Source organism: Callithrix jacchus, chromosome 6 (genome assembly GCF_049354715.1).
Source record: "Callithrix jacchus isolate 240 chromosome 6, calJac240_pri, whole genome shotgun sequence".
Taxonomy (NCBI): Eukaryota; Metazoa; Chordata; class Mammalia; order Primates; family Cebidae; genus Callithrix; species Callithrix jacchus.
Genome location: NC_133507.1, coordinates 95,106,775 through 95,130,191, shown reverse-complemented (window position 1 = coordinate 95,130,191; position 23,417 = coordinate 95,106,775). Strand labels below are relative to the sequence as shown.

The window sequence follows — 23,417 nt, the reverse complement described above, 5'->3', positions numbered from 1 at the left end:
CCCTTTGTTATAAATTTATCCATCTGTCCTCTTTACAATTACTGCCTTTCTAGTTGGGTTTCTGAGTGGACACCCAGTTTATTGATTCCCAGCGCTGGAATCCGAGTAACCCACTGCGCCGCCCAAACAGCAATAAGACTGATGGTGCTCTTCTGCCTGGGAATCTCCTCCCGTTTACTCTGCATGAAGAGCTGCCGCGCCGAGGCGCCACCAAAACTGCTGCACCGGCCACAAGAGTAGTGCTGGCGACCCATGGGGCCCCTCCACTGGGAATCTTCTGGTCCGTGAGCGACGAAAATTCATCTGAAAGTGTGGCATCCTCTCGTTCTCTGCGCTTTCACTGGGAGCTACAATCCCAAACTGTTAGTGATCAGCCATCTTGGATCTCTCTCTACCTCGGTTCAGAGGTTTAGCTTAAAAGGTTTTATTCAATATATGTATACCAATTTATACTAAGTCTGGGGAAAGCGTATCAAAATGAAACCAGTAATGCATAATTTTAAAAAATTTTCTTCGAGAAATATTTTAATAAAAATTGGCCATTTCCAAGAAACACTCATTGCACGCCCATCAATACAAGAGAACCATAACAAAATAGAAAATTTACCATACTATGATTTAAAGAAAATAAAATGCAGATAGCACATCAGCAAAATCCAATATTAAAGTCACATTCCTTCTTATGAGCTATGATTAGGAATCTGATTAGATACCAGAACAAAACTTAATACAAATGCTGAATTACTTAGGTCAAAGACCCTCTATATAAATATCTGTCTTCAAAGGCAGAAGATAAGAAGGATCCTCTAAGACTCAATTTTAGAATAAGGCAAATATGTTAACAGAAGACATACAATTGCCAAGACTGAAATCAAAGATAAATAGAAGGTACAATAGTTTTGCTCTGGTTGTTATATGGGTTTGGGAAATCTTTTTGTTTTTTGGTTTTTTACAAAAACAAATTAAACATGAAAAAATTCTACTTCAAAAAAACTAACAGTTCGAGAGAAGCCTATCAGCTGCATTCTAGACATTTAAAACCTACATCACAATCTAAATTTCAATGGTAAAAACAGTACGTTTTAAAATTGTTTTGTGATCCTATATCAAAAGATCTTTTATTCAGTTATAAACATACCAGTGAAAATCAAAATTACCAAATTTTCCAATGGCAGTTTCTTCATTGAGAAGACAGTCATGATTCTCAAAGAAGAAACAATTGAGGCTTTTTCTGCCTTCAAAATGTTATCAAATCCTGTATTTCTCACAGGCTTTGAAACATGTAGAAAATAAGTAAGAAATACTCCAAATGAATTAAACATACCAAATGTCAGTAATACACAAGATACATTGTTTTGGGGCAATGACTGTTAAAAAAAAAAGGTTGAGTCTGTATACAAAGTAAGCAAGGAAATTCAGTCTTTTCTTCCTCTTTAAAAATCTGTTACTCCTAAAATATCATTCCACAAAAGTGAAAAGAGGGAAAAGGGAAGAGAGGGCAAGAAAGCACATACTATTAACCCACAAAAAAAGTAAAACTATACAAACTTAACAGTTTAAAATATACTAGGGTAATACTCCAAGATACCAAAGGCCAGTCAAAGAAATTCAACTTCTGTGGGAAAGAGCGTTTGTATGCCTGTGTGAAGATCTGTGAAGTTTCACTGCTGTGGAGCAAGCCCCCTTCGCACTCCAAATCCTGGTTCTGCATGATGCCTTCACAAGGAGGGCCTCTCATTCTACCACCCAGCTCACCTTGAGGGCCTCCAGGTCCCTGAAGGTGATTATCTCCTCAGTCCCCTTCCCTGGCAGCTCGAGCCTTCTTCTCTTCCACATTTAGACAGATCTCACCTCTGAACATGATGGGCCTGTTGCTAAGGACCTTCTGAACAGGCTCAGAATCATCAAACACAACAAAACCAAAACTGGGTAATTTCCCACCACTGTTAATGTGCAACTCCACCACTCCCATAAATTTGAAAGAAATCTTTAAGCTCTGATTTGTCCACTTCATGAGTCCAGTTGCCAATGAAGAGTTGGTGACTATCAAGGTGTCTCATTATTCTTTGGGGTTCAATGTTACCTTGTTCACCAGCCTCACAGATTGGTCTTGGTCCCCTTTGGGAAGAAATATTTATTCGTTGTTCTTGCACTCAATGTCACCAGCCTCACGGACTGGTCTGGGTCCACTTTAAGGAAAAACATTTATTTGTTGTTCTTACACTCTTTGATCCCTTTGAGAGCTCTGTGGTGGAATCTGAGATTCAGGTTTAGACTCTGTACAGGGCTGTCAAGCTAGTACTTAAGAACATGAGGTGGTATCCCAGTAACTGGAACAGCTCCACTTGGTGGAAGGTTTTTACTAATCACAGATGCCCAAGAAAATGTCCTCAAGTCTTCCTGTAATGTCTGAACTATGTCTGCAGGTGCTGGAGAAGAACTCTTCTGAACATCCTCAGGAGTAGTTTCTTCTACTACTGGCTCAGACTTTTCCTCTTGGATTTCAGATACAGGTTCTAGTTCTGGCTCTGGTTCAGGATTAGGCTCTGGTTCAGCAACAGGCTCCTCTAAATGTTCTTCCATGTCATTACTGACAACTGCTTAATAGAATGTTCCAGAATCACCGGGTATCACCTCAGGTGTTTAATGTCTTTCTTCAGGTTTCTCTACTTCTTCTTCAGACTCATCCTGAGGCTCAGTGACAAACCCACCAAAGACCTCATCTTAGTATCTGAAGCAGTGTGAACATAGAACTTATTTGCAACAAACCTCTCAGGAGCAAGGACAAACGTCTGCATGAATCTCTTCAAAGCCTGGTTGTTGTTAGAGAAAAGCCCCATATACTGCATCATTTAGCGTGGCATGAGCATCAACATGGCAAATCTTGGTGTGGCAATTGGTAAAGTTTTGTGACATCATTTTCCTGTAGATTTCTTTCTGTCTTTAGACTGCATCTGCTGGCTTTCCATTTGAATCCAAACCCCCTGGACATAAGAAGAGTTCTTTCCATAAAATCTATGCAGCATGTCTGGGGCCTGGTTCAGCAGTGTGTAATATTGACTCACAAATTCTCAGCTGACCAGTAGACTAGGCTTCTCCATCACCATTGCTTCAGTCAATTCAACCTGGGAGGTAAAATGGTCAAATATGTCCAAACCTGCATGGCTGAGCTGGAGAGGAACTAACTAGCTCTGCTCCACAGCACTGAGGATGGCAGAAACCCCTTGTGCAACTGCGTCCACACCAGCAATATGTAATTTTTAATACCATGTTATTAAAATAAAAATGACAAGATTGGCTGCGTAAATTGAGTAAAAGCACAATCTAGCTTAACTTATTTTCTAAGCAATTCTTTCAGTAAGCAACACCTGAAAAAAGAATGAATGAAAGATTTATTTTCTATCTTTAAAGTCAAGATAGTGTTTTTGTAATCAATTGACAAGGTAAATTCAACTGGACTTCACTGACTCATTTAAGTAAATAGTAGAATTGTATTGAGGAGAATCAGATATTTTTAAAACACACTACCTAGAGACTTATTTTGGAAATAATAAATAAATGGCTAGTCTGGAAAATTACACAGAATTTGGGGAAACAATTTTGTTTTTTTTTTAAATTAAGAATGTATTAGATGAAATTTACTGCAGAATAAAGAATTATTAGAAAAGATATTAAAGGTAAATGGACTAAAAACATCAATGAAAAGAAAAAGATTCCTATATTGGATTAAAATATATATAAATCTACATGCTGCTTTTCAAAGACATACCCTTAAATAGAAGACATAATAAACATTGAAAGTAAAAGAATTTAAAAAGGTATACTCTACATGTATACTCTACAACTCTATAGTTGGTATTGCTTTATATTATAAGATAACATAGGTTTCAGGCAAAACAAAAAAAAAGTATTATACTAAAGAACAGCATTTTATAATGATAAAAGATTTATTATAAAAATTTAGCCTCAAAAAATATCTTAATAAATATATAAGCCAAAAACTAATACAAATAAAAGGAAAATCTGACACAATCATATCTATAACCATAGTAGCAAAGTTTAACCAGATCTCTCTCAGTAATTGATTACGCAAGCTGATTAAAATTCTAATAGGATAAAGATGATCTGAAGAACACAATAAACAAATCAGACCCATTTGGTGCAAAGACAGGAGTATTATTTTCAAGCTCATTGTGTAGAGCCAGCATAAACAATCTCACAAGCACATTACAAGAAACATATATAATCCAATCTCTCATTTTCATAGGTAAACAAAATATTAGCAAACCAAATACAGCAGCAAATTAAAAGACTAACACAGCAAGACTAAAATGGGCTTATTTCAGGAATGCACAGTGGATTATACTTTCAAAGTTCAATCACTGACAAGCTGATCATAATATTCATATGGAAATGCAAGGAATGTAGAATAGTCAAAACAATCTTGAAAATAAAGCTAGAGGACTTGTACTTCCTGGCTGTAAAATTTACTACAAAGTAACAATAATCAAGACAGTGTAGCACTACTAGCATAATGACAACCAGCTAGGTCAATGGAACAGAACTGAAAGTCCAGAAATAAATCCTTACATTCACAGTCAATTCATTTTTGACAAGGGTGCCAAAAGGATTCAATAGGGAAATAATATTTTTTTCAACAAATAGTGCTGAGACAATTAGATGTCCGTATAAAAGAATGAAATTATACCCCACTTCATCCTGTATATGAAAACAAAATGAATCAAAGATTAAAACATAAGAGCTAAAACTATAAAACTTCAAGGAGAAAACATGCAGAGTAAATCTTTGTAATCTTGGGTTATAATATGGGTTTAGATACAACACCAAAAGCAAAAACAACAAAATAAAAAATAAAATGAAGTTCACCAAACTTAAAAACATTAGGGCTATAAATGACATCACAAGAAAGTGAAAATAACCCACAGGGAGAAAAAATACTTGCCAACAGTAAAACTATATCTGAAAATGAACTAGTACTAGAATAGGTAAAAAAAAACAGATAAAACTCAATAATAAAGGCAATGCAATTTTAAAATAAGCAAAGGATTTGAATAGATGTTTTGACAAAAAAGGTATACATATGATCCATGTCATACATAAAGCATAAAAGATGTTAAGCATCATTAGTCAGAAGGGAACTGGAAATCAAAACCACAATAAGACATTACTTCACACCCAATGGCATGGCTAAAACAAAAAAGACAAATAATAACAAGTATTGATGAGGATGTAGAAATATTAGAACTCTCCAACACTGCTAGTAGAAATGCATAAAGGTACAGCTACTATAGAAAATAGTCTGACAGTTCATCAAAATATTAAACATAGTTACCATATGACCTAGAAATTATACTCCTATATGCCAGAAAAATAAAAACATACAACCACACAAAAACTTAATTATGAATTTTCATAGCAATGTTAAAAAGTAAAAGCAACCGAAATGTCTATCAACTGATGATATAAAATGTGCTATATCCATACAATAAAATATTATTTGACAATAAAAGGGAGGTCCAGACATAGTCACTCACATCTATAATCCCAGCACATTGGGAGGCCCAGGTACATGGATTGCTTGAGCCCAGGAGTTTAAGACCATCTTGGGCTACATGGCAAAACCCCATCTCTACAAAAAATCCAAAAACTAGTTGGGTGTGATGGCACATGCTTATATTCCCAGCTACTCAGGAGGCTGAGGTGAGAGGATCACTTGAGCCTGGGAGGTCAAGGCTACAGTGAGCCATACTCATGCCACTGAACTCCAGCCTGGGAAACAGAGTGAGACCCTATCTCAGAAAAAAAGAAATGGGCTGGGCATGGTGGTTCACACCTGTTATCCCAACATTATGGGAGGCCAAGGTGGGCCAATCATTTGATGTCAGGAGTTCAAGACCAGCCTGGCCAACATGGTGAAACCCTGTCTCTACTAAAAATACAAAAATTAGCTGGGAATGGTGGTGCATGCCTGTAGTTGCAGCTACTCTCCGGAGGCTGAGGCAGGAGAATCACTTGAACTGGGGAGACGGAAGTTGCAGTGAGCTGAGAGAGCCAAGATTGTGACACTGCACTCTAGCCTGGGTGACAGAGCAAGACTCCATCTCAAAAAAAAAACAAAAAAAGAACGGGGGTGTGGGGCGAGATTACACGCCTGTAATCTCAGCACTTTGGGAGGCCGATGCGGGTAGATCACCTGAGGTCAGGAGTTCAAGACCAGCCTGGCCAACATGGTGAAACCTCATCTCTACTAAAAATGCAAACAATTAGTCAGGCATGGTGGCACATGCCTGTGTTCCCAGCTACTCAAGAGGCTGAGACAGAAGAATTGCTTGAACCTTGGAGACGGATGTTGCAATGAGCCAAGATTATGCCATTTCACTCCAGCCTGCTAACACTGCGAGAAACTGTCTACAAAAAAAAAAAAAAAAAAAAAGGAATGAAGCATTGATACATACTGTAACATGAATGAGGCTTGAAACCTTTCCTTAAGCAAAAGAAGCCAGTCACAAAGAACCACATATTATATGATTCTATTTATATGATTCCAGAGTAAGCAAATCTATGGAGATAGATAGTACATTAGTGGAGGTTAAGGAAGGTAGGGAAATGGGGTAGAGAAGAAGGAGTAACTGCTAATGAGTATTGGGTTCCTTTTTAGAGTGATAAATATTCTGAAATTAGATTGTGATGATGATTCCACAACTCCGTGAATAAGTTAAAAAACACAGAATTGTAAAATGAGTTAATTTTATGGTATACGAATTACATCTCAATTAAGCAGTTAAAAATGTATTGCAAAAAAATTCAATGTAATTCTCAACAACATAAAAAAATTACTATTCTCATCTTAATAGCAGGAGGAAAAGCATTTGATAAAATTCAAAATCCATTCAGAGTAAAAGCTCCCTGGCATACAGAATATTTTCTAACAACTTTCTTAATGTGATGGATTTTTAAAAATTTTTAATGTTTGTTTATTTTTTGAGACTGAGTCTCGCTCCTTCACCCAGATTCTAGTGCAGTGGTGCAATGTCTATATAATGAACCCAGTAGCTCCCTTACAGCTAAATATATATCTGTCTCAGAAGTGAGCTGAGAGAGCCAATATTGCACCACTATACTCCAGCCTAGCAAGACTCCATCTCAGAAAAAAAAAAGGACCGGGCGCAGTGGCTCACACCTATAATCTCAACACTTTGGGAGTCCAAGGGGAGCCTCCCAAATATATATATGTACACACAAATATATTTTAATAAAAAATTCTTAACAAATAAATTAAAATATATATATACATATATATATATATATATTTTTTTTTTTTTTTTTTTTGAGACAGATTCTTGCTCTGTCACCCAGACTGAAGTGCAATGGCACAATCTCAGTTCACTGCAAGCTCCAACCTCCCAGGTTCAAGCAGTTCTCTCCTGCCTCAGCTTCCTGAGTAGCTGGAATTACAGGCATGTGCCACCATGTCCAGATAATTTTTGTATTTTTAGTAGAGACAGGGTTTCACTATGTGGACTAGGCTGGTCTGAAACTCCTGACCTCAAGCCCACCGCTCTCAGTCTCCCAAAGTGCTGGCATTACAGGCATGAGTCACTTATATGATGGATTTTATATCATACTTCAGGTAAAATGTTAAAAGCTTTCCCTGAACAACAAGAAAAAAGATGTAAGTATGTATACTATTTCTAGTTTAATACTATAAACAGATTCTTCAACAAGGCAAAAGAGACAGAGACAGAAAAAAAAAACTGAAATAAAATTTTAATATAAGAAGATTAAGTATAGAGAATAACAGATTTATAAGCAAATTTGGTAAGGTTGATGAATAGATGATTAATACACACAATGAATTACGTTGGAAAAAAAATTTTAACTGATATCATTTTCAAGAACATCAAAAAATTCGAAGACCAGAAATTATTTTTAAACGATGTACAAGACTTACACACAGAAAATTATTAAATATTTTTGAAAAAAAAATCAGATCTAAAACAAAGTAGTAGTAATCCTGTTAACAGAATGGAACTGATTATAATATAAACAAACTCTCAGGATAACACCACATGCCATTGAAACGTGAATTCCAGTGAAAATAAAGCCAGTTACTAGTTTCCAAAAGTGAGAAAAGAACTAATATTTATGGACTGCTTATCATACAATCATGTCTATTTTATGTGTGTAACTTGGACATATACCATATTATTTAATCCTCCTAAGAACACTATGAAACAAGTACAGTATTGTATTCTTACTTATTAAGAAGGAAACTATAGGCTGGGTGCAGTGGCTTACGCCTGTAATCCCAGCACTTTGGGAGGCCGAGGCGGGTGGATCACAAGGTGAAGAGATCGAGACCATCCTGGTCAACATGGTGAAACCCCGTCTCTACTAAAAATACAAAAAATTAGTAGCCTGTAATCCCAGCTACTCAGGAGGCTGAGGCAGGAGAATTGCCTGAACCCAGGAGGCGGAGGTTGTGGTGAGCCGAGATCGCGCCATGGCACTCCAGCCTGGGTAACAAGAGCGAAACTCTGTCTCAAAAAAAAAAAAAGAAGGAAACTATAGCATAGTGAGAAAAATAAGATTCAAATAAAGTTGGTATGGCTACAAAGCCTAAAACGATGTAAAGTATTATCCAAAGATCTAAAACAAAAACAAAACATATAAGTCCTTGTTTGTGTCCTCTCATTTCCTTGAGCAGTGATTTGTAATTCTTCTTGAAGAGGTCCTTCACCTCCCTTACATGTTGTATTCCTAGGTATTTCATTCTCTTTGTAGCAATTGTGAGTGGGAATTCACTGATGACTTGGCTCTCTATTATTGGTGTATAGGAATGCTTGTAATTTTTGCGTATTGATTTTGTATCCTGAGACTTTGGTGAAGTTGCTTATCAGTTTAAGATTTTGGGCTGAGACAATGGGGTTTTCTAAATATAAAATTATGTCATCTGCAAAAAAAGAGACAGTTTGACTTCCTTTCTTCATATTGTAATACCCTTTATTTCTTTCTCTTGCCTGACTGCCCTGGCTAAAACTAACAATACTATATTGAATAGGACTGATGAGAGAGGGCATCCTTTTCTTGTGCTGGTTTCAAAGGGAATGCTTCCAGCTTTTGCCTAATCAGTATGATACTGGTTGTGAGTCTGACATAAACATCTCTTATTATTTTGAGATACGTTCCGTCAATACCTAGTTTATTAAGAGTTTTTAGCATGAAGTAGTATTAAATTTTATCAAAGACCTTCTCTGCATCTATTAAGATAATCATGTGGTTTTTGTCTTTGGTTCTGTTTATGTGATGGATTATGTTTATTGATTTGCATACATTGAACCAGCCCTGCAACCCAGGGATGACGCCAACTTGATCGTGGTGGATAAGCTTTTTGATGTGCTGCTGGATTTGGTTTGTCACTATTTTATGGAACATTTTTGCATCAATGTTCATCAGGGACATTGGCCTGATATTTTGTGTCTCTGCCAGGTTTTGGTATCAGGATGATGCTGACCTCATAAAATGAAGTAGGGAGGAGTCCCTCTTCTTTATTGTTTGGAATAGTTTTAGAAGGAATGCTACCAGCTCCTCTTTGTACCTCTGGTAGAATTTGGCTGTGTAACCATCTGGTACCAGACTTTTTTTGGTTGGTAAGCTATTAATTACTGCCTCAATTTCAGAATTTGTTTTTGGTCTATTTAGGGATTTGACTTCTTCCTGGTTTAGTCTTAGGAGGGTGCATGCGGCCAGGAATTTATCCATTTCTTCCAGATTTTCTAGTTTATTTGCATAGAGTTGTTTATAGTATTCCCTAATGGTAGTTTTTATTTCTGTGGGATCTGTGGTGACATCCCCTTTATCATTTTTTATTGTGTCTATTTGATTCTCTCTTCTTTATTAGTCTTGCTAGCAGTCTGTTTTGTTGAATGTTGAATATTGGCCCCAAGCTCTTCTGGCTTATAGGGTTTCTGCAGAGAGATCCACTATGAATCTGACAGGCTTCCCTCTGTGAGTAACACAACCTTTCTCTCTGGTTATTGTCCGCTCTGGATAACAGAAACTGTCACAAAATAATAGCAATAATAATAAGGCACTACACATAAGCACATAATAAGTTGACTCTGTATGGTAGCAAGGAATCAAAAAAGGCTTCAATTGGGAGCAAAAAATGCTTGGTATGGTATACCTTACTTAAATACTAGATGCAACTCAAGCCAAAATTTGAAGAGTGGAGTCTGCAGACAGAGAATCATGATAAGGATATTCTAGGGAGAAAGAAGCCACAGTTGCAAAGGCACAGTTTTAGAAAATCTGGCCATAGTGGCTTACACCTCTAATCCCAGCTCTTTGGGAGGCTGAGGTGGGCAAATCATCTGAGATCAGGAGTGCAAGACCAGCCTGGCCAACATAGTGAATCCCTGTCTCTACTAAAAATACAAAAATTAGCCAGGCTGAGATCTAGCCACTGCACTCCAGAATGGGCGACAGAGTAAGACTCCACGTCAAAAAAAAAAAAAAAAAAAGCTTTAGAAAATCTTAAAGCAGTTTAGTATAGCTAAAGAATAAGATGCTTGTGACATGTAGTAAAGAAGTAAAAACAGGTGAAGTCAAGGAGGTGCCATGCTAAGAGCCTGGACTTTTTACTGTAAGGAACTGGAAGCAATTCTTAAAGTGTAATCAGGTTGCTATTTTACAAAGACTACCTCATCAAGTTTAGACGAATGTGGGGGCAGGGATAACCTTTTAGAAGGCTACCACAAATAGTCCAGGTAATATAATTCATAATCTCTTGGCTTTAGACTACCATATCTAATTATCTACCTGACATTTTGGATCTCTCACATTTGGGATCTCTCACAGACATTTTTAGCTTAAATGTTTAAAACCAGTCTTGATTTCTCACCAAATCTGTGTGTCCCTGCAGCCTCAGTAAATAGTACAACCATGAAAGTTACTCAAACCAGGTTTCATTCTTGATTCCTCCCTTCCCCTAAACCACCTAAGTTGAATCCACTTATTATTCATTATTCTCAAAATAGTAACATATCTTAAATCTATCCTTTTTTCCCCAGTTCCATTGCTATCACCAAACCCAAGCCATCATCACCCATCAACATGATTAGTGCAATAGCTCCCAACTGGACTCCTCTACATTTCCCTTAATACCAGTTGGTTTCTTTAAAGTACTTATTGTAATTGGCAATTATTTTTCTGTGTTTCCTTAAATTTTGTCTCTTACTTCTGTTAGAATGCCTTCATAAATCAAGGACCACAGACTTTCTTATGGTTTTATTTCAGCACTCTAGCACCTGGCATCAGCCTGATTAACAGAAATGATACTAATTTAAAAAGCAACACACACTGATTGTGTGTGAAGTACTATTTTAAGTGTTTTATATATAAGTTATTTAATCCTCACAAAAGCCTCTGAGGTAGGTATTCTTATTATCTCAGTTTTACAGACAAGGAAACTGAGACACAGATGGTCAACTAATCTGTCCAAGGTAATACAATGACACAACAAAGAATCAGACGTAGGCAGACTATAGCCTATAGTCTCGATTATTCATTACCTCTTTTAGTAGATGCTCAATAAATATCCCATGAACAAATAAATGAATGAGAGAATACAGAGAGTAGAAACAGATTTAGGGGTAAAGATTATGGGCTATGATATGGAACATGCTGAATTTGAAGTACTTGGAGAAGGCTGTGAAGTACAGTGGGATAAGTAGTTTTAAGTTAGAGACAAGCATTTGGAAGTTATCAGGATCCCCTGGAAGCGGCCTACAAAATGCAAGTGTCTGTATTTAAAAAGTGATTATATAATTTACAAAACAGGATGTGCTTTTAAACTGTAACCATTTTGATTGAATTCTTTTTTTTTTTTTTTTTTTGAGACAGAGGTTCCACTCTTGTTACCCAGGTTGGAGTGCAATGGTACAATCTCGGCTCACTGCAACCTCCACCTCCCAGGTTCAAGGGATTCTCCTGCCTCAGCCTCCCAAGTAGCTGGGAATACAGGCATGCACCACCATACCCAGCTAATTTTTTGTATTTTAGTAGAGACAGGGTTTCAGCCTGTTGGTCAGACTGGTCTTGAACTCCCAACCTCAGGTAATCCATCCACCTCAGCTTTCCAAAGTGCTGGGTTTACAGGCATGAGCCAATGCACCCAGCTTGTCGAATTCTATAATAGCAATGTTTTAACAAAGCACAGAATGGCCCACTGAGCCTCAATGACACCTATGAAAAATTCTGTATTGTTAATATGAAATGGAATACTGGGCTTTCTTTAAAAAGTCATATTCAGGTCTGGGTGTGCTGGCTCACGCCTGCAATCCCAGCACTTTGGGAGGCTGAGGTGGGCAGATCACGAGATCAAGAGATCAAGACCACCCTGGCCAACATGGTGAAACCCTATCTCTACAAAAATACAAAAATTAGCTTGGCGTGGTGGCACAGCTAATTTTTGTATTTTTGTTGTCCCAGCTACTTGGGAATCTGAGGCAGGAGAATTGCTTGAACCAAGGAGGTGGAGGTTGCAGTGAGCCGAGATCGCGCCACTGCACTCCAGCCTGGCGCCTGGCAACAGAGCAAGAGACTCTGTCTCAAAAAAAAATTCATATTCAGTGTCTCTATAAATGTCAAACTTGCATTTTGTTAAAATATAAAAGTGCAGAGATTATTTTTAAATTGACAAAAATCCTAATAGATTACAAGAAAAACTGAGAATAACAAGAAAAATGACTGAAAAAGAAGAGAAGCACACTTTACCTACTAGATACCAAAACACAAAGTTATAGAAATTAAGATAATGAGTATGTACAAGTCAAATAAAGACAGAAAAATGAAAAAGAAGTGTCCAAAGAGAACCAAGTACAAATGAGAATTGTGAATATGATAAAAATGATACTTTAAATTAGTGGGTGTGGAGACATGAATTATTGAATAAATGGCTCAATCACAGCTCATTGAAGCCTTGACCTGGGCCCAAGCCTCACCTCAGCCTCCTGTGTAGCTGGACCACAGTTGTGCACAACCACATCCAGGTAATTTTTTTATTTTTTGTAGAGACCAAGTGTTCCTCTGTTGCCCAGGCTGGTCTAGAAATGCTAGACTCAAGTGATTCTCTCGCCTTGACCTCCAAAAGTGCTGAGATTACAGGTGTGAGCCTTATACTGTATAGTCCAAATACTCTTCAAGTCTTATTTAACTTCATTGAGCCTCACTTTCTCCAACTATAAAAATGTCAAAGAAGACTTACAGGTGGTTGCCAAGGAAAATGTAGTTATCATACATAACATTATTTCTGGCTCAGATGAAATGCAGTAAAATGATGGCATCATTACAATTTACTGACTGGATTTACACTGAAAGAACTGCCGACAAAAACAAATTTAAAAAACTAAACATCCACAGAAGATCGCATTGCTAAATTACCATTGACTACGCATTAAAAAGCAAGGGACTACACTTTGCCAGGTAGATCTACAAAAACATCTTGCAAAAGGTAGAGTTACATTCCTATATTTAGCAGGATTACACTATAAAATTTACCATCTACTTCGTATATAAACATCGTTCCTGAGTATTGGACACAGACTTATTAGTGCTTTAGTAAAAATAATGCAAAGAGGAAAATGTGCTTATTTTAATTCAAAGGTAAAATGGAAAGAAGAGACCAAATAAACACACAAAATGTGACTAAAGAAGACTTAACTTAGAAAGAGATTAAAAGAGTAAGTGACATTACAATTTTGTTTTGTCTCTCTCTTCCTCACTACTTTTGGACAAGGAGCCTGTCTTTTTAAGCACTGCTCTACCCACAAACTCTGGTATAGTACCTAATACAGTGTAACCTCTCATACCATAAATACAAGAGGATTTATAAGAGAAAAATCTCAGTAAAATCACGGAGTAAACCGAATTAGAATTGATCTGAGAAAGTCTCAGTCAAAATCATAAGGAAGAGTATAAGAATAAAGGGCAAACGCATAGGGAGGGAAAGCCTTTTCTGTAACTTGTATCTCCTTTATTCAGTCAGTTTTCCTGGGGACCTTAAATGTAATGTCCAAAAGCATATCTACAGTAGCCCTTGAACTCCGAAGGGGGCATAAATCAGGGCCTGACATGCTAAGATTAGGCTGTGGGCTCCTTAATCTTTTTAATGATGACTTTATTCATCGGTTTCTTATAGTTGGCACCTCGTAGTCACCTGTTTTTTGTTTGTTTTTGAGACGGAGTCTCGCGATCTCGGGTCACTGTAACCACCTCCCGAGTTCAAGCGATTCTCCTGCCTCAGTCTCCCGTGTAGCTGAGACTAGAGGCCCACGCCATCACGCCCAGCTTTTTTTTTTATATTTTTAGTAGAGACAAGGTTTCACTATGTTCCCCAGGTTGGTCTCAACTCCTGACCTCAAGTGATCCGCCCGCCTCGGCCTCCCAAAGTGCTAGAATTACAGGCGTGAGCCACCGCGCCTGGCCGCCACTCGTTTAATGGATGGTCATTACTCAAAGAATGCCATTCTTGATTATCAATCCTTCAAACCTGGGCCCTTTTCTGTGACTGTTTTCCTTCAAACCCGACTTTAGAAGCGTGTTTGTAAAAATGGGAGGAGTTAGTTCACAACTTCGAAGCCTTCTTTATAGTTCAAACTGACCACGCGAAGCCTAAAGGCATTAGAGGTACCTTCTATAAATTTATCCCTGCAATTTAATAGCGAGCAGGCCAAGACTATAAAGAATGGGCTCCCGGGATTGATGGCCGGGGTGGAGAACAGCATGAGGGGCCTAGGAATTACCCCCATCCCAGGTCACCCACTCTTTCTTAAAATGCAATTAAATTCCGTTCAACTTTTTATCTCCCACGCGAGAAACTAGGGACTTGCCCGCCACGCCAAGCCACTTCCAGACAGTCACACCTGGTGTATTCGCTGCAGACGCTCCAACTCCCGCCACGGGTTTAGGACGTGTCCGCCCCTAAGCGGAAGTGACGTTCAACGAGACAAAGTGAAAGCAGACGAGTTTAAATACGTCCTAATAGTTTAAAAATCCCTATGGTGTTATGAGAAAACTCTACTGGCCACCCGTCTTCCATCTTTTTTCTCTTCTGTTAGGGTTGCGAAAAGGACTCAGTACGGCCTTGAGACAACTCGTTCCTAATTCCAAATCTTTCACAAAACTCTACTCCTTTTTATTGGCTGAGGCTGCAGCTTGGGTACCTCTCAGGAACTACAATTCCCGTCAATCAAAGCGAGAAGTGAACGGAGGAGATGTTGTGAGTAGGGTAAAAGCGTGTTGGGAATTGTAGTCCGCTCCTGGCCGAAGAGCCCAATCACCCCGCCCTCCGCCACTGGAGCTGGAGAAACCAGGTGTTCGGTTTAGAACCCGTTAGCGCTAAGGGGAGGAGCCAAGCCCTTAAGCAGCATACCTCACGTTGCCCCACATGGAGAATGATAATTTTCCTTTACTCCTAAAAAGCACTATAAATACTCCCTGAGGAGAGATGGTTGTCTTTTAAATACCTTGGGTCAGTAAAAACTCCTGAAACTCCCTCACCTTAGGCTCCAACTCGTGGGAAAAGGTGGCTCTTTCACAAGTGGGCAAAATGGCTGTCCTCCTAGTTTTACCATTGGTTGGCTTTTGCGTCCTTCAAGGGCGGTTACTTATCATGGATTGGTTCTTTTTCCCTTGAGGTTGGGGGAAGACTTGGCATGGCTCTCCCGCGGCCTGGGAGGAGATAACGGGGTGGAGAGAAGGCAACTTTTTCAAGCGTGATTGGGCAGTACACATGTCACTCCGAGGACGTGCAGCCTATGAGTAGTTGGCTGCCGCTCAAAGAGAACGAAGAGGCGGGGCTAGTGCGTGGTGGGAAGGGGCGGGATTCTGCCAGCAGCGGCTGCCGCTGGAGCCGGTGTCCGGGCTGGTGATGGGGTTAATTCCCTTTCGTAAGACTCTTACTTGCACCCACCCAGCCCCGCCGTCGCCCCGCCGCGCCGCGCTCCAACCGCCTCCTCCTCCTCAGTAACGCGGGTAAGAGATGCCCTCCCCTCCCCCGTGCAGCTCCCCGGGAATAACGCGCCTCGCTCCCCTCCCCCGCCCGCCAACCGGTAGCGCTAACGGAGAAGGAGGCAGGCAGGGGAGAGATGTGGTGACTGAGAAGGTGGCCTTCCCCGTCGGGTCGTCGGCGCTCCAGCCCGGGCCTTACGACGGCCGGCTGCTACCAGCCCGCCTGGAGGTCGGGTTCCGCGGGAGCCAGGCTCGCCTGGCCCGCGGCTGCGGCTGCAGCCGCAGCCACTACCTTGTGCCCACCGCCCCCACCCGGGGGCCATGTGAAAAGCAAACCCCTAGAGGCCTAGCGGAGGAGGCAGGGGAAAGGTTTCCGAGTCCCTGCCATGGCTGCTGCTGCTGCTGCAGCCTCCACCGCGGCTGCTCTCGCAGCCCCGGGGACTCAGGAGCCAGACACAGCAGGCCTGCCAGGAGCGTGTGCTGCTCTCTCGGGTGGCTGGCGCCGATGCCCCGGGCTCCCGCGGCCGCAGCCCCTGGCCTTGCACCGAGAGAAATTTCACCTTCGGCCGATTGGTGAAATGTAGGTGCATTTTGCCTGTGGTACCAGAAGCAGCACAATGAGGATATTAAAAAGAAAGTTGAATGACTGTCAATGCCACGGTCCCCCGGGATCAGATTTACACACGTTTTTATGCCTTAGTCTTAGGCTGCCAAAAAAATCTTTGTGTGCTTTGAAGTTTTTTGGTGTTTCGTTTTCTTTTGTTGTTGTTATTGGGTGCAAAGGGTGCCTCTGTTGAGCTTGTTTTTATAAAGAGACAAGTTATTGGGGCCATCATGCTCCGTGTATAATTGTCCTGGGATAGCAAGTCAACTGAGTAAAAGGTGAAGAGGTGCTTTCCAAATTAGTAAGGATTAGTAAACAGCGAATGGTTTTTCTAATAAAATTTTCTAAATTTAGATATATCTTCTTGGTTATAGTTTACCTAATTGTAACTTTGAAGAAACCCTTTGCTTGTAGCTTAAATGTCATTGATGACGAAAACTTTTTTTTTTTCTTTTGCTCTGTCCCTAGACTGGAGTGCAGTGGCGCAATCTTGGCTCACTGCAACCTCCGCCTCCCGAGGTCAAGCGATTCTCCTGACTCAGCCTCCCAAGTAGCTGGGACTACAGGCGCGTGCCACCACGCCCAGCTAATTTTTGTATTTTTAGTAGAGACCGGGTTTCACCATGTTGACCAGGATGGTCTCGATCTCTTGACCTCATGATCTGCCCGCCTTGGCCTCCCAAAGTGCTGGATTACAGGTGTCAGCCAGCGCGCCCGACCTGATGACAAAAACTTTTAAATGAAAAGATAGTTAAAGTCAAACTGGAAGTCTCCCCATTTATAATATTTGAAGCACGATCTAAGTATTTAGTAGGATACCAGCCTGATAGGAATAATTGGACACTTCTCAATTTCTGAAATTTTGGCATATTTGGCTATTTTCAGGGCATTCTGTTGTGATTTCTGCATCATATTTTGATTGAATGCTCATCATTTCAAATACCACTCTGCTTTTTTTGCCTGGGAGAATATGTCTTTAAATCATGGATTCTATAGTCTATAGTAGACATGCTTGTGATCAGAGATAAAATTCTAGACCCATTTCTGAGGTTTACTTGTTAGCGGAATAAGCTTGGGTTCTGAAGAAATATCTTAGTTTTGATCATTTCCTCAGGGTCTGAGTATGGTGGCTTAATGGTCTGCTGTATTCCATAACTAGTACACCTAGATACAGAATTGACATAGATATATATATTCAAGTCCTGGAGGAAATTTGGGTATCTATCAAAAAATGAAAATTGCCAGCCATGTAGTAGTGACCTCTAGTCCCTGATACTCAGGAGTGAGGTGACAAGATCACTTGAGCCCAGGGTTCAGGGCTAGCCTAGGCAATGTCTCAAAAAAAACAAAACACTGTCTCAAAAAAAAAAAAAAGAAAGAAATACATAGCCTTGGAAGGTAAGTCCCCTGAGATCCTCACAAAGTTTCTGTCACATATTTTGCCAGCTGCCAGCATAGTATTTTCCAAAACTTATTAGTTAATTGATAAATTATACAATTGATACTTTCAGATCTTGTGTGAAAGAGAAAGGGCTGTTGAAATTATAGGAGTCTTCTACATTTTCTTCCTGGCTGTTGGATCTCTCCATGAACCTCAGTTCGGTTTCTTCATCTGTAAAATGATGATATGCTTAGGGAGTTACGAAAATTAGAAATAAAGTCTGTAAATCCTCTAGCATTGTGCCTGATACATAGTTTGTGTTATTAAATATTAACCATTGTTATTTTCATGCACAGAGAATGGGTTTGTTGCTCATGTGTTCAGGGTGTTGCAACCTTAGAACATATTCTGTTTCTGAAAAATACCATAAGCGTATTAATTTAGTGACTTAAGCGCAGTTTGTGGCTAGTCATATTTTACTAGCTTACAGAAGTTTTTTTGACTTTGATTTAAAATGCAAGTGTCTGTGGAATATATTTCATATGAATTATTGGGAATAAAAATTAGTGTGCTCCATGTAGTGGTTAACTATTATAATATCTTTTAAATTTTATTTATTTGATATATGTTTCAAGCTCCAGTTTATATCCATATTCAAGCTCTAGTTGCTATCCATATTCATTGTGCTACCAGGAGACATTTGAACTGTTTAATACAGAGTTAAGATTAAGCAAATCATTTGAAATTGTTATGACCATATGTGACTACAGTTTTGTTGCTGTTCTTTTTAATTCTCCTTATTTATCAACATTGAGTGTTTCTTTTCTGTGAAACAGCATGTGAGTGATGCTGTTCCTTTCTCTTCCCAGTCATTTCTGAAAATTTGCAGTCCTCACACATAATAGTGTCCTTGGAATTTGTATAGTTAAACAAATTTAAGGTTAGCATGAAGACAGTTAAATTACGAAGTCTTTCTGACAGGAATGCCCTGCCACGGTTCAAGGCAAGCTGTACCTTATACAAAATAATGAGCTGAGGCATATATGGTGGGCCTCCCAAGTCGTTAGACCTAGTACAAATGGGTGCTCCTCCAAGGTCTTACATGACAGCAGCAATAGAAAATTATATAAACTTGAAATAAGCTTTGTCAAGTATTATGCAGAAGATGTACATTGCCTTGCCTTGCAAGTAACAGTTTTATTTTTCTTTTTTTGAACTGGTACTTTAGTATACCTAATTATATCTATTTGAGTTAGTATTAAGTTTTAATTTCTCAGAAGTAAATTAGTGAAAATTGGTAGCAGTTTTGTTTTTCCTATTCTTGAAAATGTTTCAGTGATAAACAAGGCTTGATGGGTTTGTAAAATACTGTTGCTTTCTGAATTAGAAAATTTCACTATTGACACTTTCCATAGTCTATTATAAATAAGTTGAGGAGTTAGTGTGTCAAGGAGGTGTGGTAACAAATGGCAATGTAATTTTCAAATAACTATTGCAGTACTAAATCACAGAATCAATACTCTGTCTTTATAGCCACACTTGCATATAGGGATAATTATTTCTTACAACTTAAGGTAACTAAAATGGGGGACCGGGCAGGGTGGCTCACACCTGTAATCCTAGTACTGTGGGTGGTCAAGGCAGGCGGCTCACAAGGCCAAGAGTTTGAGACCAGCCTAGCCAATATGGTGAAACACCGTCTCTACTGAAAATACATAAAATAGCGGGTGTGTTGGCAGGTGCTGGTAGTCCCAGCTACTTGGGAGGCTGAGGCAGGAGAATTGCTTGAACCCAGGAGGTGGAGGTTGCAGAGAGCCAAGATTGTGCGACTACACTTCAGCCTGGGTGACAGAGTGAGACCCTGTCTCAAAAATTAAAATAAATAAATAAAATAAAATGAGATATCTGTTATAAAGAAAAAGTCAGTTTTTCTTAGTATAATTATAAACTTTAAAAAAATTAAATCATCTTCCACTTAATCCCTAGAACTTCTCATAATGTTTACTAATATGGACATGTGCAAAGAATCAAATCATATATTTAAACAAAATTTTGTCACGTTATCTTTGCTTCTCAAATAAGAAAGTTATATAATTAAACACATTTGCTTGTACCTAATAAGACATTAGCATGCACATGAATGCATATCATTTCCAGAATTTTATTCGATTAGTTATTGACTGAGGGATGAAACAGAGATGAAACTATATCCTGGCTGAAAGTTACTTTAGTTTTGTACCTTATTTTCCAGCAATTTGGTTTTTTTATATCTAGATTTTATCTTTAATATTTTGCCTTATCTTACCCATTCTTAGTCTCCACACACACCTATTAACTTAAATTTCTTTTTCTGAAAATTTTGAAAACCTGCAGTTTATGATCTTTTTCCCTCTTTGCCTCATGAATTTTATATTTGTGAGTTTTTTTTCCAAATTTCTGCCTGTCAGCTCACTTTTTTAGGCAAATTGTAAGGTTTTTGAGCCCCCTTATTTCATTTTTTATTTTTTTAAGAGACAGAGTTTCACTCTGGCAGCCAAACTGGAGTGCAGCGACAGGATCATTATTCACCACAGCCTTGAATTCTGAGTTTCAAGTGACCCTCCCACCTTATGCGCCCAAGTAACTAGGACTACAAGCTTATAACTAGGACTACAGGCAGGTAGCTAATTTTTTAATTTACTGGAAACAGGTTTTTACTATGATACCCAGGCTGGTCTCCCACCTCCTGGACTCAAGTGATCCTCATTCATTGGCCTGCCAAAGTGCTGGAATTATAGGCATAAACCACTGCATCCAGACTGTTCCATAAATTGCACAGCATATTTAAACAATGCTTGCTTTACTAAAGTTTTTATCTATAACTCTCTATAACACTTTCATCTGCAAAAGAAATTAAGTAGAGAAAATAAACTACATTTGTTTTTATTCTTGACTATTCTTGAGAGGGAATAACTTGACTGCTCTAAGCATTTAAAATAGCAAATTTGACTTCTCCCAACTTTAGTTTGATGAATGACAAATATAAATTACTTTTGTGAGTTAGTTGTACAATTAACTTCACTAACGTATCCTATAAGGCAGGGGTCCCCGACCCTTAGGTACTGGGCACATAGCAGGAGGTAAGTAGTGGGCCAGTGAACATCACCTGAGCTCTGTCTCCTATCAGATCAGCGGTGGCATTAGTTAGATTCTTATAGGATTGCAAACCCTATTGTGAACTGTGCATGCAAGGGACCTAGGTTGTGTGCTTCTTAAGAGAATCTAATGCTTGATGATCTGAGGTAAAACAGTTTCATCCCATAACCATCCGCCTCACCCCCTGCACTGTCTGGTGAAAAATTATCTTCCATAAAACAGGTCCCTGGTTCCAAAAAGGATGGGGACTGCTGCTCTAAGGACAGAAGTTCCATAACTAGAGTGAACAATCACTTTACAGTCTAAGGTAGCTTAACTGTGGATTTACTTTGTTACCTTGCCCCTCAGTTGGGAGAGAAGCTCTGGAACTTTAAAAAAAACAAAGGCTTACTGTTGTGAAATCAAAATTGTTTGTACATCTATACAGAACAATAGCTAAAGTGAGCATTAGGCCTTCATATATATTTTTTTAAATGGAGTCTTGTTCTGTTGCCCAGGATGGAGTCAGTGGCATAATCTCGGCTGACTGTAACCTCTACCTCCCAGGTTCAAGGATTCTTCTGCCTCAGCCTCTCAAGTAACTGGGACTACAGGTATGAGCCACCGTGCCAGCTAATTTTTGTATTTTTATTAGAGGTGGGGTTTTGCCATATTGGCCAGAGTGGTCTCGAACTCCTGACCTCAAGTGATCCGCCTGCCTCAGCCTCCCAAAGTTTTCGGATTACAGGCATTAGCCACCATGCCAAACTTAGGCCTTCATTTAATAGGTCCTCATTTTATTTTACTTATTTATTTATTTATTTTGATACCGAGTCTTGCTCTGTTGCGCAGTCTGGAGTGCGTTGGTTCACTCTCGGCTCACTCAACCTCCTGGGCTCCTGCCTTAGCCTTCCTAGTAGCTGGGATTACAGCTATGAGCCACCATGTCTGATGGGTCCTCATTTTAAAAATGGTCTTGGGAAAGAAGCTTCCTCCATCCAGAATTGCTGTGTATCTGTTTGGTTTTTCCTGGAACAATGCAAATGTCCTTCACTGCTTGAAATATTAAACTGTGATACATCCATCACATGGAATACTACACTACCATTAAAAAAGGAACAAACTGCAGTCATGCCTTGTTTAACGTTAGGGATAAGTTCTGAGATATGTGTTGTTAGGCAGTTTCGTGCCAACATCATAGAGTGTACTCACACAAACCTACATGATATATAGCCTGATAGACACCTAAGCTATGTGATATGTATGGCCCGTTGCTCCTTGGCTACAAACCTATACAGTATGCTACTAAATATATACAGTATATTACTATACAGTCTATACTAAATACTGTAGACAATTCTGACACCGTAGTTAAGTATCTGTATATCTAAACAAAGACAAAGTACAGTAAAAATACAGTATAAAATTTTTTTTTTTTTTTTTTAGGAAGGAAGGCAGGAAGGGAGGAAAGGAGGAAGGGAGGGAGGGAGGGAGGGGGGGAGGGAGAGAGAGAGAGAAAGAGAGAGAGAAGGGAAGGAAGGAAATCGAGCAGTGAGAGAGACATTGCTGACCTGGATCTAGAGGTCTACAAGTTGATTTCTTTTTTTTCTTTTTTTGAGAGAAGGAAAAAAAAAGGAGTTAAGGAGAGGAAGAAAGAGGAAGAGAAAGAGGGAGAGAGAAGGGAAATCTTGCTTTATTCAAAAAAAAAATGGGTATTAATGGCCAATCAATGTTTCATTTAAACCTATGAGTAGGTGTGATATGGTATTGACAAGAATGTATATTTTGTGTATTTAAAGTGGAGAGCTCTATAAATATTTATTAAGTTTACTTGTTCCGGATCTGAGTTCGAGTCCTTGATATCCTTATTAATTTTCTGTCTTGTTGAGTCTAAGTCTCTTTATAGGTCTTATGTATCTGGGTGTTAGGATCATTAGCTCTTGTTGCATTGATCGTTTTACCACTATATCTTTGTTGCTTTAAGATCTATTTTCTCAGATACGAGAATTGCAACTCCTGCTTTTTATTTATTTATTTATTTTGCTCTCCATTTGGTTGGTAAATCTTTCTCCATCCCTTTGTTAGAGTCTTTGTGTATCCTTGCATGTGAAACGGGTCTGGATGTAACATGCTGTTGGGTTTTGGCTGTATCTTTTGGTTGGGGGATTTAGTCGATTTAAATTTAGGGTTACTGCCATTTGATGTTAACTGGCTGTTTTATCCATTCGTTGATGTAAATTCTTCTTTATGTTGATGCTCTTTACTTTTTGGTGTATTTTTAGAAAG

At 39.0% G+C, this 23,417-nt stretch overlaps 1 protein-coding gene and 1 pseudogene across 11 annotated transcripts in view; both read right to left on the bottom strand.

Moving 5' to 3' along the window:
* The window catches only part of ZRANB3 (zinc finger RANBP2-type containing 3), a 309,784-nt gene extending 294,142 nt beyond the window's left edge, over positions 1 to 15,642 (bottom strand). For 6 of the 11 annotated variants that reach the window (XM_008998976.6, XM_078327918.1, XM_078327921.1 and 3 more), the window contains exon 1: positions 14,946 to 15,005. Coding sequence is in view for 1 of the 11 variants with exons in the window: in XM_054257684.2 (XP_054113659.1) it covers positions 13,026 to 13,069 (44 nt within the window). In the remaining 10 variants the exon portion in view is untranslated. Of the gene's footprint in view, positions 1 to 13,025; positions 13,265 to 14,945; positions 15,006 to 15,582 lie in introns of those variants that run through there. The other 5 variants (XM_008998974.6, XM_035305048.3, XM_078327919.1 and 2 more) reach the window with 2 other exon arrangements.
* On the bottom strand, positions 1,529 to 3,252 carry LOC100412138 (ras GTPase-activating protein-binding protein 1-like; annotated as a pseudogene).
* Positions 15,643 to 23,417: the final 7,775 nt, after the last annotated feature.